Genomic DNA, 15,647 nt, shown 5'->3' with positions numbered 1-15,647 from the left:
TACTCTTCTGTTCTCTCTCCCTTAACTCAAATTTGATTGAAAATTAATTAAAAAAAACATACAATAAGGCACCTAATACATGTATGGTACTATGCAGGAAACATGATAAAGATACAAAATGGAAGAAAAAATCCTTGCCCTGAAGAGGCTTACAACTGGGGTGGAGACGGAGGCAGAGAGACATAGCAGAGGTGTGCACATAATGACAAGACATTTATTCCAGCTTGAAGGAAATCAGAGGCAGCTTTCTGAAGAAAATGAAATACGAAAACAGCCTTAAGACGACTGGCAGGGAGGGACTTCCCTGGTGGCACAGTGGTTAAGAATCCTCCTGCCAATGCAGCAGACACGGGTTCAAGCGCTGGTCCGGGAGGATCCCACATGCTGGGAAGCAACTAAGCCCGTGCACCACAACTACTGAGCCTGCGCTCTAGAGCCCACGAGCCACAACTATTGAGCCTGTGTGCCACAACTACTGAAGCCCGCATGCCTAGAGCCCATGCTCCGCAACAAGAGAAGCCACCGCAATGAGACGCCCATGCACCGCAACTAGAGAAAGCAAGCACGCAGCAACGAAGACCCCAACAACAAAGACCCATCACAGCCAAAAGTAAATAAAATTTTAAAAAATAAAATAAAATAATAAAACTGGGATATTTGCCTTTAAAAAAAAAAAAAGATGACTGGCAGGGAGTTTGGGAGTAACAGAGAGACAGATCATCGGGCTTACTGACTCACAATCTGCAAGTATGATCCAGGATTCTGCTCCTATTGATTTTTAAAATTCTCACTAAAATTTGAGACCTCCTTAAATGAATGATAGGGTTAATGAAGAATTTTAAGCAGACAAGTTCCTTTCAGGTAGATCTCTCCAGAGGCCATATGTAAGGCAGATTTGAGCAAGACAAACCCCAGGGCAGAAAGACAACCAGGGAGGCAGAAGTAATGATGCGTAGCACTACAGTATCCACCAACTGTGGAAAGAACAGAAAGGCAAAGCCTCAAATGTGAACCTCCAAAGGTCAAACTCTGGCTAACACAACATTAAAATAAAGCCTGGTTCCTCTCTCAGAGTTACAACATGGACTGGACTATTTTTGTGATGATGAAGAGAATTTTGTAAAGTGGACACGTTTCCTAAAGTGGACTGTATGTCCTCTATCAAATGTAATTTATAATTATATGTAAGTTTAAAAAACGTTTGACATAAAAATATGTAGGTACTCACAATGACTTGGAGAATGGGTTTTATGGCTGTATCTCCCTGTTGCATTATGGCCTGAAAAAGTAAAAACAGATGCTTATGAGATAGGCACTCAAATCATGATTAAAACTTGACATATTTTTAATTTGGTGTCTGGAATAAACCACAGATGACATTATTAAAAGATCCTTTTCAGAGCTTATCATTTGAAAATCTACTTCAAGTTTTATCACTCTGGACAAATCATAAAATCATAAAAGTGGGATTCATACTTACGACAAGGATACTACATCTAAAAAGCTGGCATCGCATATGTACTCATTAGTCATAATAGCACATTTATTTTCCTACACTGCCCATTAATACGGAATCAAACAAGTAAGTACAGCAAATCCTTAAAACAGAATATTATGCAGCCTTAAGAAGATGTTTCTAGGGACTTCCCTGGTGGCGCAGTGGTTAAGAATCCACCTGCAATGCAGGGGACACGTGTTCGAGCCCTGGTCCAGGAAGATCCCACATGCCGCGGAGCAACTAAGGCTGCAAGCCACAACTACTGAGCCTGCACGCCACAACAAGTGAAGCCCGCGTGCTACAACTACTGAAGCCCACGCGCCTAGAGCCCGTGCTCCGCAACACGAGAAGAAGAGAAGCCACTGCAATGAGAAGCCCGTGCACCACAATGAAGAGTAGCCCCCGCTCGCCCCAACTAGAGAAAGCCTGCGCGCAGCAACAAAGACCCAACGCAGCCCAAAAAAAGAAAAAAAAGATGTTTCTGTACCACTGGTTGCCTCTTGTGAGAGGAATCGGGTGATGAGGGACATGTGTGGGAGGCAGACCTTGCACTGCATGCTCTTTTATACTTTTTGAATGTTAAATCTCATGACTCTATTAGCAATTATAAAAATAATTTCTAACAAAAGCAAAATAACTATTAATCAGGCTTTTAGTTCGTTTTTAAAAAGGCATCATTTAAAGGTAACCATCAGAAAAACTAGCTAGCTAAAACTCATTGTCTGACGTCTGCTTTTGCCAATGCTGAAATAAGTGGTACCAGACTAGCTCTTCCAACCATAAACTAAAAACTGGACAAAAATATATAAACTGTTTTCAAATACCAGGCAACAGGTAGAACAAGACTGTGATCCCTGAAAGGAAAACAAATGAGTTTCTGCACAGAGGCACTTTTGGACCATAGCATAGCGAAGGGAACCCAAGAAGAATATGGCAGTCCTGCTGAGCACAGATCAGTTTGGGGAGGTGAGTTATCTGGACTTCCTGGAGGCAGAGTACCCAACAGGAGGGAGCTACATAGAGAAAGAGCTTCAATAACCTATGCAGGGGTTCCCTTGAGTTTTTGGCTGAATTCTAAGTTGTGCATACACAGAATGAGGTGCCACAGGCCAGGTAAAGATTAGAGAACTACAAGCTGAAAAATTACTGGCGCTCACCCAGGCTAGAATACATTTGAGTTCCAATTAGCCATTTGAGTGGAGAGAACTCAATAAACACCTGGTGCATTCAGTAGAAACCCCAGAAAGGCCATGCTTTAGAAACAGACTAAACTATCCACAAAGTAAAAGCTACTCTAGACCCACTACAGTCTCAAAGGGCTCAGTTGATCTGCAAGTAAGTTAACAGTCTGCCAGAACAACTCAATATTCTCTATACACATAATCTAGACACTGAACAACGTATTGTTCATAATGTCCATTGCCATCTGGGGTCCCAAGACCTTTTCAGAGGGTACATAAATTGAAAACTATTTTCATCATAATAAACAAGCTTTTGTCCTTCTCACTCTCGTTCATTCAATACAACGAAAAACTGGCTGAAGGACTAATAAAACTTTATACTATTACCACTTATGAATGTCTACTGGATGAAAAATCAGTAATAGAAATCACAGCAGTTCCACTTTCTAATAATAAAGCAACTTGTTGAATTAAAGAACAAGATACATCATGAAGACTGAGTTAATATCTCTTCCGCAGAATTCTACTTTTGCCTTACGAATGGATGAATAGATAGATGTGGCTGGACTGGCTGCTTTGCTTGTGTTCATCTCGTATCAGCACCAACTAATCATCTAGTAAGATCTTCTTTCGTGTGAATGCTTGACAACAAACACAGACTATGCTGAAATACTCAAAGTGTTGAATCACTTTCAAAACTCATGGTTTATCCTGAAACAGCTGTGTTGACATTTGCACTGATGGTGCAAAGCAGTGGTAGGTAAACTACGGGTGCCTTAGCCGAGTTACTACAGCAGTCGTCACTGTATGCTTCACTGCCCTGAACACACTGGGGAGGGGAGTTTCACTAAAAAAAAAAAAAAAGAAAGAAACTTGAAGAAATAAAATTATTTATTACATTAAATCTTAACCTTGAGGACAAAAAAATTTTAATATTCTATGCAACCATACAGAAAGTATGCCAAAGTACTTCTGCTGAAGTACGGCTGAGGCCTTGAGGAAAAGCACTGCTACAACTGTTCGAGCTGCAAGTTGAACCGGCCATTTTTTTCTCATGGAACGTCATTTTAACTTGAAAGGGCAAACGACAAACTGTGGTTATTCAGACTTGGGAATTTAGTGGATATCTTCTCAAAAATAAAGTGAGACAATTAACTGTATTTGTTGCCAATGATAAAAGAGTTTTCTAATGAAAGTCAGGACTTCTGAAAACCTGTATTCACCAGCTTCCTAATACTTACTGACTTTTCTTAATTAAATCAGTAATGATGTTAATAAGCATAAATTTTTGTGATATAACAAAATATACCAACATTTGGAAGATCTGTAAAATGCAATGAACCAATATTTTCCAAATGACTGAAACATGGCGTTACAAATAATGCATAGGTAAAAGATCTATTCAAAATGGAAGACAGGCCAAATCTACATTCCAACTAACCTTTAAGAAACTACCATTTGTTGAGTTTTGATACAGTACTAAAGGAAACCTGATTTTCTATTCAAAACACTTCTGACACCAAATGTGTGGGTTTTCCACATGAAGCAATTCTCTGCAGACACCAACTGGGCGTCCCACAAGTCAACTTAATTTTGACACTAACTACCCAGAATTAGTGTAGACCCCACAGGTTAAGGGCTCAGTCCCACAAGACTGTCCAAGTGCCCACTTCATACACTAATCTCAAGTAGTGGGTCCCCAGGTGACCCAGTTTACACTTCTATTTGACTTGGCTACAAATTGTGTGGCTACAAATTCCTTGGAGTCCCTCACAGAACTCAGGGAAACACTTTACTTAGTATTACTGGTATATTATTAGAGAGAGTCAAAAGGATACAAACAAAAATCAGATGGAGAGGCACATAAGACAAGGTCTGGATGGGTCCCAAGCACAGGAGATTCTGTTCCTGTGGAGTCTGGGGGTGTGCCCCCTCCCAGCATGTAGATGTGTTCACCAAACTAGAAGCCCTCTGAATTTTGTTGTTTAGGGATTTTTCTGAAGGCCCCATTACATAGGCATGATTGATTAAATCGTTGGGTATTGGTGATTAGCTCAATCTCCAGCCTTTATCCTGTGGGGTGAGGTGTAGAGCAGAAAGTTCCAACCCTTTAATCACATGATTGGTTCCTGGCAATCAACCCCTGTCCTGAAGCTACCCTGGGGCCCACCAAGAGTTAGCTCATTAAACTTCAGGTATGGTTGAAAGGGGCTTATCATAAGTAACGAAAAAAGCTCCTCCCACCCTATCACTCAGGAAATTCCAAGGGTTTTAGGAGTTCTGTGTACCAAAAACTGGACAAAGCCCAAACATATATTTCTTATTATATTACAAGATCACAAGGATCAGAAAAGAAGCCTGAAAAGGGTATTAAAATACTCCTCCTTTTTCCAACTACATATTTGAAGCCAGATTTCCTCCATATAGTTTGACCAAAAAAACCATATATCCATATACTGAACGCAGAAGCTGGTATGAAAATCTAGCTGTCACATCTTCTAGTAAGCCAGATATTAAAGCAATGTGCAAAAATGTAAAACAATGTCACTTTTCTATTTGTTTTGAACTATATAACTGTTTTTCCTAAAACATGTTATTTATGTTAACAGATGAGTTTATTACTATTTTAAATGAATAAATATTTTTAAAATATCTGTTATAATTTCAAATATGGTAAGGGAGATATAACCCACAAAAACAAAAGCTTTTGGCAGGGGGGGCGGCGCTCAATGATTTTTTACAAATGAAAGGTATTCTAAAATCAAAACATTTGAGAACCACTGTGTTTTGGACCGAACATTTGTGTCCTGACCCCACCTCCCAATTCATATGTTGACGCTCTAACCCTCAGTGTGAGAGTATAGAGAGATGGGGTCTTTGGAGGCAACTACTTTCAGATGAGGTCACGAGGGTGGAGCCCCCATAATGAGATTACTGTCCTTATAAAAAGAGGAGGAGGGCTTCCCTGGTGGCGCAGTGGTTGAGAGTCTGCCTGCCAATGCAGGGGACACGGGTTCGAGCCCTGGTCTGGGAAGATCCCACATGCCGCGGAGCAACTGGGCCCGTGAGCCACAATTACTGAGCCTGCGCGTCTGGAGCCTGTGCTCCGCCAACAAGAGAGGCCGCGATAGTGAGAGGCCCGCGCACCGCGATGAAGAGTGGCCCCCGCTCGCCGCAACTAGAGAGCGCCCTCGCACAGAAACGAAGACCCAACACAGCTATAAATAAATAAATAAATAAATATTAAAAACTCCTCACCGCATCTCAGTGTTCACAGGATAAAATCCAAACACTTAGAATAACATTCAGAACAATTTACAGACTCACAGGCTCCCAACTTGCTTTAAAAAAAAAAAAAAAAAAAAAAAAAAAAAAGAGGAGGAGAGGGACTTCCCTGGCAGTCCAGTGGTTGAGACTCTGCGCTTCCACTTCAGGGGGCACGGCTCGATCCCTGGTCATGCAACTAAGATCCTGAATGCCACAAGGTGCAGCCAGAAAAAAAAAAAAGAGGAAGAGACACCAAAACTCACTCTCTCCCCACACAAAGAAGAGGTCATGTGAGCACAGTGAGATAGTAGCTGCAAGCCAGGAAGACAGCCCTCACCCAGAACTAAATCTGCTGGTGCCTTGATGGATTTCTCAGCCTCTAGAATTGTGAGAAATAAATCTGCTGTTTACATCACCTAGTCTACGGTATTTTGTTATAGTAGTCCAAGCTAGGATGCGTTGCCCTAAAACAGTCATTAAAAACGTAAAGCATCGCTAATAAGCCAATAGTGGAAATAAATTTTAATCATAAAAAATACTCAATCCAAAAGTCGGGAAAAGTTAAAAAATAGAAAAACAACAGCAAAGAAAAGATGGAACAAATAAAAAAACAAGCAGCAAAATGAAAAACTTAAACCCAAACTTGTAATTATATTAAGTGTAAATGGTTCAAGTACTCCAAATAAATGGAAGAAATTATTGTAATGAATAAGACAGACCCAACTATTTGCTCTGTACAAGAAACACACTTCAAATATAAAAAGACAAATTAAAAATAAAATACTGGAGAAAGATGTATCATTAAAAGCAGGCAAAGTAGACTTCAGGACAAGGAATATTACCTGGGATAAAAAAGGACATTTCATAATAATAATAGGGTTGATTCCTAAAGGAGACACAATGGGGACTTCCCTGGCGGTCCAGTGGTTAAGACTCCATGCTTCCACTGCAGGGGGCACGGGTTCAATCCCTAGTCGGGGAACTAGGATCTAAGATCCACATGCTGCACAGCATGGCCAAAAAAAAAAAAAAAGACAATGATAAATGTGTTCACCTAACAACAGGGGTTCAAGATACATGAAGGAAAAACTGACAGAATGAAAAGGAGACATAGACAAATCCACTATTATAATTGGTGGTTTCAACATTCTTCTCTCAGTAATTGACAGGGTAAATAGACCAAAAATATAGAAATAAGAATATAGAAAACTTAAACTATCAACAAACTTGACCTAATTAGATCATCTAACAACTGCAAAATACACATTCTTTTAAGTGTACCTGGAACATTTTCATCAAGATAGTCCATATACTGGGCAGTAAAACTCTCAATAAATGTTGAAAAGTTCAATTCATACAGAGTACGTTATTTGACCACACTAGAATTAAACTAGAAATCAATAACAATATGATATCTAGAAAATCTCCAGATACTTAGATGTTAAACAACAACCTTCTAAATAACCCATCTGTTGAAGAAGAAATCACAAGAGAAATTAGAAAGTTATTAACAATGAAAATTAAAATACAATCTATCTAAATTTGTGGGATGTACCTAGAGCAATGCTTAGAGGGGAAAATACAGCTTTAAATGCTCTCATTAGAGAAGAAAAAAGCTCCAAAGTCAATTATCTAAGATTCCACCATAAGGAGCCAGAAAAAGAATAAATTAAACCCAAGTACACAGAAGGAAAGAAATAAGAAAAGAGCAAAAATCAATGAAATAGAAAATTGATAAATAATAGGAAAAACACAATTGAACCAAAAGCTGGTTCTTTGAAAAGATCAATAAAATTGATAAACTTCTAGCTAGTCTGGTAAAGAAAAAGAAAACACACATTCTCAATACCAGGAATGAAAAAGGCATCACTATAAATCATACATATATAAAATTTTATATATATTTATATATATATAATAAGGGAATATTAGGAACTTTATGAAACAACTTAAATGGATAAGTCCCTTAAAAAAACACAAATTATCAAAACTACATAAAAATACAGAAAATCTAGATAATTCTACATCTATTAAAGAAATTAAATTTATAATTTAAAATATTCCAAAAGAGTAAACTCTAGGTCCAGATGGCTTTACTGGTAAATTCTATCTAACACTGAATGACAAAAAAAACCAATCCTGCATAAATTATTTCAGGAGATAGAAGAGAACACTTTACAACTCATTGTATGATGTTAGCTTTACTCTGATAGAAAAAACAAAGTCATTGTAAGAAAGAAAAATTACAGATCTATATATCACTCATCAATAAAGATGTAAAAATCCTCAACAAAATATCAGTAAATCAAATATAGCACTATATAAAATGTATATAATATGTCAAGACCATGCGAGGTTTATTCCAAGAAGGCAAGGTTTACTCAACATTCAAAAATCCATTATTGTAGTCTGTCACATTAACAGAATAAAGAAGAAAAACCACAACCATCTCAATAGATGCAGAAAAAGCATTTGACAAAATTCAACACTTATTCATTATAAAAAGTCTCAGCAAATTAGGGATAGAAGATAGGGTTAAAATGATAGCAGGCATCTACCAAAAAATCTAATTACCAATCACACTTAATGGCAAAACACTGAATGACCTCCCCTAAGATCAGGAACAAGGCAAGGATATAACTCTCATCACTTTTATTAAATATGGCAGTAGAGCTCCTAACTAATGCAACAAGACGAGAAAAAGAAATAAGGGCATAGGGACTTCCCTGGTGGTCCAGTGGGTAAGATTCTGAGCTCTCAATGAAGGGGGCCTGGGTTTGATCCCTGGTCGGGGAACTAGATCCTGCCTGCATGCCACAACTAAGAGTCCGCATACCACAATGAAGATCCCATGTGCCACAACTAAGACCTGGTGCAGCCTAAATAAATAAGTAGATAAATAAATAAATATTTTTTAAAAATATATTTTAAAAAAAGAAATAAAGGCATAAAGATTGAAAAGGAAATAATAAAACTGTCTTTATGTGCAGATAAAGTCATGTATGTAGAAAATCCTAAGGCATCTACAAAAAACTACTAAGTCAATTTACCGAGTGTTCAGGATACAAGGTTAATATGCAAAAATCAACTGTATTTTTATATACTGCCAATTAACAACTGGAAAATGAAATTTTAAAAAATACCATTTTAATACTGTTAAAAAAACCTAAGTCTAACAATACATATGCAAGACTTGCATACTGAAAACTACAAAACACTGAGAGAAATTAAAGAAAACCTAAGTAAATGAGAGATATAGCATGTCCATGGTTTGAAAGATTCAATGTCTGTAAGAAGTCAAGTGATCCCAAATTGATCTATAAATGTAATGTACTATCAATCAAAATCCCATCAGGCTTTCTTTATTAGAAATTGACAAGCTGATTCTAAAATATATATGAAAACATAGAGAACCTAGATTCAGTAAAACAATTTTGAAAAAGAATGAAGCTGGAGAATTTATACTACCCAATTTCAAGACTTACTATATAACTACAGTTATGAAGACAATGTGTAAGTACTGACATACAGAGCAATGGCAGAATAGGCATTCCAGATATAGACCCACATATATAAATTTTATCAAAGGTGACAACACAATTCAATGGAACATTATAGTCTTTATAACAAATGGGACTGAAAAAACTGAATATCTGCAATGGAAAGAATGATCTATACACCATACATAAAAAGGTAAACTTGAAATGGATTACAGGCCTGAATATAAACTAAAACTATAAAACTTCTAGAAGAAAACACAGGACAAAAGATTTGTAACCTTGGGGGAAACAAAGATTTTTGGGGACAGAAAAATACAATTCAGAAAAGGAAAAACAAAACAAAAAAAACCAACTGAACATCAAAATTTAAAACTGCTCTTTTAAAAAAACACCATTGAGTTTCCCTGGCGGCCTGGTAGTTAAGAATCTGCCTGCCAATGCAGGGGACATGGGTTAGAGCCCTGGTCCAGGAAGATCCCACATGCCGTGGAGCAACTAAGCCCGTGCGCCACAATTACTGAGCCTGTGCTCTAGAGCCCGCGAGCCACAACTACTGAGCCCACGTGCCACAACTATTGAAGCCTGAGCACCTAGAGCCCGTGCTCTGCAACAGAGAAGCCACTGTGATGAGAAGCTCGCGCACCGCAACGAAGAGTAGCCCCTGCTCGCTGCAGCTAGAGAAAGCCCGTGTGCAGCAACGAAGACCCAACGCAGCTGAAAATAAATAAATAAAATAAATTTATTTAAAAAAAAACAGCATTAAAAGAATGAAAAGCCTCAGATTGGGAGAAAATATATGTAATGCTTTTATGTAACAAAAGACATGTCCAGATTAAATAAAGAATTCTTACAACTAATAAGAACACATCCCAATTTTTTAAACAGGCAAAAGATACGAACAATACACTTCACAAAAGAAGGAATACAAACAGCCAACAAGCACATGAAAAGATGCTCAAGATCATTAGTCATCAGCAAAACACAAATTAAAATCACAGTGAGATACCACTACACATTCACTAGAATAGGTAAACCTAAAAAGACTGACAAAACTAAGTGTTCGTGAGGAAATGGAGCAAACAGAATTCTCATAAACACTTTGGAAATAGTTTAGCAATTTCTTATAAAGTTAAATGTTCAGTTATCACATGACCCAGCAATTGCACTCCCCAATATTTATCTCAGAGGAATTAAAATATATTTCCATAAGAAGACTTGTACATAAAAGTTCATAACACCTTCATTCATAATAGCCAAAAAGGAAAATAACCCAAATGTTCAACAGGTAAATAAACAAGTTGTGTTTATTCATACCATGGAATACTATTGGGCAATAAAAAGGTGCAAACTACTGAAACAACATGGATAAATCTCAAAAATCATTTTGCTGAAAGAAAGAAGCCAGACACAAAGGGTACATATTATTTGATTCCATTTATATGACGTTTTAGAACAGTCAAAACTGACCTATAGTGGTAGAAACCAGAACCCAGAACAGTGGTTGCCTAGGGTAAGGGCAGGGGATGGGAAAGGAGCAGATTGGGGTGGTGCATACATTTGTCAAAACTCATCAAACTGCATATAGTTTGATGTATTACAGACTGATATAGTTTGTAAACAATATGTACTATAGCTTTTGTTACATGTAAATCAAATTGAACTTCAGTAAAGGTGGTTTTTTTTTTTTTTTTAAAGGAACAGAACTGGGGGAAGGGACAGGTCAGTAATTTCATCAAGCACCTTTCTGTTTTATTTGATTCTAAAACCAAATACATGTAGTACTTTATCATTCTTTTAAATTTATTTGTGTCATCATAAATAGTGAATATAAGACTTGCTCTTCTGGGACATATAGCATGATATATACACTTAAGACAGAACTGACTTAAATTTTCCAAATTAACATTGCTAATAAAAATACAAAGCAACAGTGGTGATCATTTTGTAATGTACAGAAATATCAAATTACTATGTTGTGCACCAAGAAATAACACAGTACTGTAAGCCAATTATACTTCAAAAACAAACAAACAAATGAACAAACTTATAGAAAAAAAGAGATCAGATTTTGCGGTTACCAGAGGCAGGAAGTAGAAGGAGGAGGAACCGGACAAACGTGGTCAAAAGGTACAAATTTCCAGTTATAAGATAAATAAGTACCAGGGATGTAACATACAACATGATTAATATAATTAACAGTGCTATATATGAAATATAATTAACAATGTTATATATGAAAGTTATTAAGAGAGTAAATCCTAAGAGTTCTCATCACAAGAAAAAAAATACTTTTTTCTTTTTATTTTGTATCTATATGAGGTGATGGACATTCACTAAACTTACTGTGCTAATTGTTTCATGATGTATATAAGTCAAATCATTATGCTGGACACCTTAAACTTATACAGTGCTGTATGTCAATTATATCTCAATAAAACTGGAAGGAAAAAAATACAAAACAACAGAATGGAATGGTTCAGAGCACATGTTCAAACCTCACCTCATGCACAAATTACTTAACTTCTCTGGACTTCAGTTACTTTATCTGTAAGACGGGGTTAATGATAAAAATCTACTTTACAGGGTTACTGTAACTACTGACTATAATAAAGTATCTAGCACATTGGAAATGATCAAAAGTATTCGTTCCCTTCCCCTTTCTTTGTATTACCTAATTACTCAAGATACAAATGCTATTAGTTCTATTTACTACAATAGTTCCACGCATAATCTCTTATGTTAGCTCTTGCCGAAAATGCACTATTTGTGTGTTAGTGCTTACCCTTTGGGGTCTATGTCTTTTGAACTAAAATGATATTACCTGCTTTAGCTGATAAACAAACTTGACAAAGGTACTCTACACTCCTTCACCACAAACACACACACACACAAATTTTCCTCATCATTTACGAACAAAACCTAAGTGATACTTCACCTAACACTGGAAATATGTTTCCTAAATTTTGAATATGGCAAAAACTAACTCATCAAATTATTTGAAAAATACCAGTCACTTTCCTTGAAAGTGAAGAACAATTCCTAATTTGTCTTAAAGATACAAGGTAGCAGCTATAAAGTAAACAAGGACTACAATTTGCAATCACTTCTCGGGGTTATTTCTAACTTATTAAAATATTCACTCAACTCTGCCAACTGTTCTTCCCCATCCATCTCTGTCCCTTTCTTTTCCCTGCCTCGTGCAATTAGCAAACATTTATTGGGCACCTAAAACTTGCCAGCAGTCCTTCCGGTATTGGGGAGACTATGTTGAGCAAAAAAAGACATAATTTCAGGCCTCAAAGAATTTACAATCCAGTGGAGGGAGACAGAAAGTAACTGATATGAATCAAATAAACAACATATAAATGTAAGATCACATCTGTGATTATTAATAATAGGTAACATATAATGAGCATTTATTATGTATCAGGCATGGACTAAGCACTTTAAATTAACAGCTCATTTAATCGTCCCACTAACCTTAGGCAATAGGTACTAGGTATGATTAACCTCATTTGACAGAAGAGGAAAGGCAGAGTTTAATATCGTGAACAAACAGGAATTAGGGGTTGAAAATAAAGGGATTTAGCCTAGCAAGGGGAGTCAAGGAAGGCTTCTCTGAGGAAGTAACTGAGCAGAGACTTGAAGGTTACGTTAGTCAGCAAGGGGAGAATGAACAACCACCCAGGCAGTAGGCACAGGTTAAAGAATGTCCAAAGCCCCTGTGGAAGGCAGGAGTATGAAATATACCCGGATTTAAATTAAAAAAAAAAAAAAAGGAAAGGCTGGAAAGGAGGAAAGAACTGGTGGGAATATGCTATGATGGGAATGGCAGGAGGAGGGTTATGCTGGGTAGAAGTGAGAAGGCCAGGCAGAAACAATGGTGCCAGTGTGGATAGAGAAGTAGATGCATTTAAGAGATATATGTGGAGGTAAAACACACCAGACTTGGGGAGGGACTGGACATCCAGGGTGACTGAATGTGTAGCAAGAATGATTCCACAATTTCTGGCTGGTATAACTTAATGAATAATGGTGCCATTCATCCAGACAGGGAACGGTAGAGGCCCAAATTTAGAAAGATAATGGATTTGCTTTGGGACATGTTGAATTTAAAATGTTTTTGAGATATCAAGTACGCAGCTGAGTACTCTTCGGAGTAAAGGTGGCTCCGGACACAGAAATTTGTGAGCAATTGACATATAGATGGTAATTTGATTGTCTCGGGAGAAGAGTCAACAAAAATTTACAGAGATCTCCAAATAAGACGGGGAAAGACAAGCCAAACTGAGCCACAGAAACCGAAAGAAGAGGGTGTTACCAAAAGAAAGCGATGCTCAATAGTCAAACGCTGCTGAGAACTCGAGTAAATTTAACTCTCAAAAGTGTCTGTTGGATTTAACGACCTGGAGGCACTGCTGACTTCAGCCATGGTTACTTCTATAGTGATCAGGGGAGTGACTGATTGGAGTCTGTTGAAGGGTTAATGGGAGGCGAGAAAAAGAAAGAACTGAAAACTGACAACTCTAGGAAAGTTAGGCTGCGGATGGGGGAAGGGGAGGAGAAAGAGAGTGGCTGCGGGAGAGAGATGGGCGAAAATCAACAGTTTATTTTGTTTCATTTCCTTAAGCAGGAAAAACATGAGCGTGTTTAAAAGACGATGGGAAAAATGCTTTGAGGAGTGATGATTCTAGGGAGTCACCCGGCGGTTCCTCCCCGGCCCCCTATGTCTCCTCCTCCCGTGTTCTCTCCCCCTTCTCCACCCCGCACAGCCCCAGGGCCCACAGCCACCCCGGCCCGCGCCCGGCTCGCAGGCGTCTCCTCACCGCAATGGCCCCCTCGCTCAGGTGGCCCACCATGGTTCCGCCGCCACAACTCCAGCTCTCCGACTCCCCTGCAGCCCTGGCTTTACTCCAGGGAACCCGCGCGCTCCAAAGCGATTGGCCCCAGGACCTGCGTGCACCGGGACGGCCTCCCGACGTGCGCACGGCACGGGGGCGGGATTAGGAGCCGAGCAGCCACTTCATTGGCCGAGGCGCGGCGGGTGGCCCACGTGACTCACCGGAGCCCAGGTCCAGGGCCTAGTCGCTGGATTGCGGGGACAGGGGGCGGGGCGCGGAACCGCGGAGCGCGCGAAGCGTGATGCGCGAAGCGTGACGCGGACGCAGCGAAGGGCGCGGAGAGGACGAGTTCCGGCAGCTTTCCGAGCTGACTCTCGGAAACGTACCCCACTCGGCCTTTGGTGGGCAGACACTGACTGGTAGCCCAGAGGAGTGGTAGAGTTGTTGCCATAGTAACTCTGCTACTAGATGTAGTCAAAGCATTGACTTGCTTCCTTCAGCAACCCAGAGTTGAACTCCCGCAGGTTCCAGACCCTGAGCTTGGCACAGTGGGGATCTCTCAAGGTAAATAAGACCTGGTCCCTACCCTCAGAGGAGAGCACAGTCTGTCGAGGGAGTTTCTGCTGTGAGGAGCACTAACTCAAGGTAGACGTGGTTTGGGCCCCAGGAGAGACACAAAGTGTGCTGCTATCACAGGTGGAAAAATCAGGGAAGGCTTCCCGGAGGAGATACCATTTGAACTGGGTCTTGAAGAATGTTTGGAAATTTGCCAGGTGGACTCCAAGTGAGGGTAGGGCCAATGAATAGTCTTTGTAAAACCTAGGGAGATGAATAGCCTGGCAAGCTGGGGATAGCTTTGAGTAGCTAGGATAGTAGGGTACAGAGGAGGAAGTGAGACTTGAGCATTAGAAAGTAAGCCAAGAGTTAAATAATGAAGGGTTTGTACTGGGCTTCTCTAAATGCTAGGAGGAGCATTGATGAATTTAAGGCAGAGTACTGACATCTGTCTCAATGTGGAGGATGGACTGAATTTGGAATGGGGAAGTGGGGGGTCTGAGGGCGTGTAGACTAGTTATGACGCTCCAGAAAGAATGCCGGACAGGAAATGGTGCGGGCTTGAACTAAAGGAGTGACCTGGGGATTGAAAAGAAAAAACTGAACTGGGTAAGAGTTCTGATTCATCATTGTATAACCAGTACCTAGTATGATGCCTGGAACAAAGTAAGCTTTCAATAAATATTTCTGAATGAAGGGATGTTGAGTGAATTGGGGTGAGAAACAATACATGCTTCCTCAGCATGTAAACAACTATAGGAAGAGACCACAAGAATTGATTTTGTTGCTTCATGCATGCTTGAAT

At 39.2% G+C, this 15,647-nt stretch overlaps 2 protein-coding genes across 10 annotated transcripts in view; one reads left to right on the top strand and one right to left on the bottom strand.

The window, feature by feature from the left end:
* Positions 1–14,429, bottom strand: part of RPA1 (replication protein A1) — a 52,485-nt gene extending 38,056 nt beyond the window's left edge. Inside the window, exons 1-2 of the mRNA XM_082370674.1 lie at positions 14,273–14,429; positions 1,229–1,279 (exon numbers count right to left, since the gene is read on the bottom strand). Of these exons, the coding sequence (XP_082226800.1) occupies positions 1,229–1,279; positions 14,273–14,305 (84 nt within the window). The 5' untranslated portion in view covers positions 14,306–14,429. The remainder of the gene's footprint in view (positions 1–1,228; positions 1,280–14,272) is intronic.
* Positions 14,430–14,575: 146 nt separating this feature from the next.
* The window catches only part of SMYD4 (SET and MYND domain containing 4), a 35,682-nt gene continuing 34,610 nt past the window's right edge, over positions 14,576–15,647 (top strand). For 2 of the 9 annotated variants that reach the window (XM_082370579.1, XM_082370587.1), the window contains exon 1: positions 14,576–14,851. The gene's annotated coding sequence lies outside the window, so the exon portion shown is untranslated. Of the gene's footprint in view, positions 14,852–14,896; positions 15,452–15,647 lie in introns of those variants that run through there. The other 7 variants (XM_082370585.1, XM_082370583.1, XM_082370582.1 and 4 more) reach the window with 5 other exon arrangements.

The sequence above is a fragment of the Balaenoptera borealis genome, assembly GCF_965194805.1.
Source record: "Balaenoptera borealis genome assembly, chromosome: 20".
NCBI classification, from domain to species: Eukaryota; Metazoa; Chordata; class Mammalia; order Artiodactyla; family Balaenopteridae; genus Balaenoptera; species Balaenoptera borealis.
This window is presented reverse-complemented; position numbering and strand designations above follow the sequence as displayed.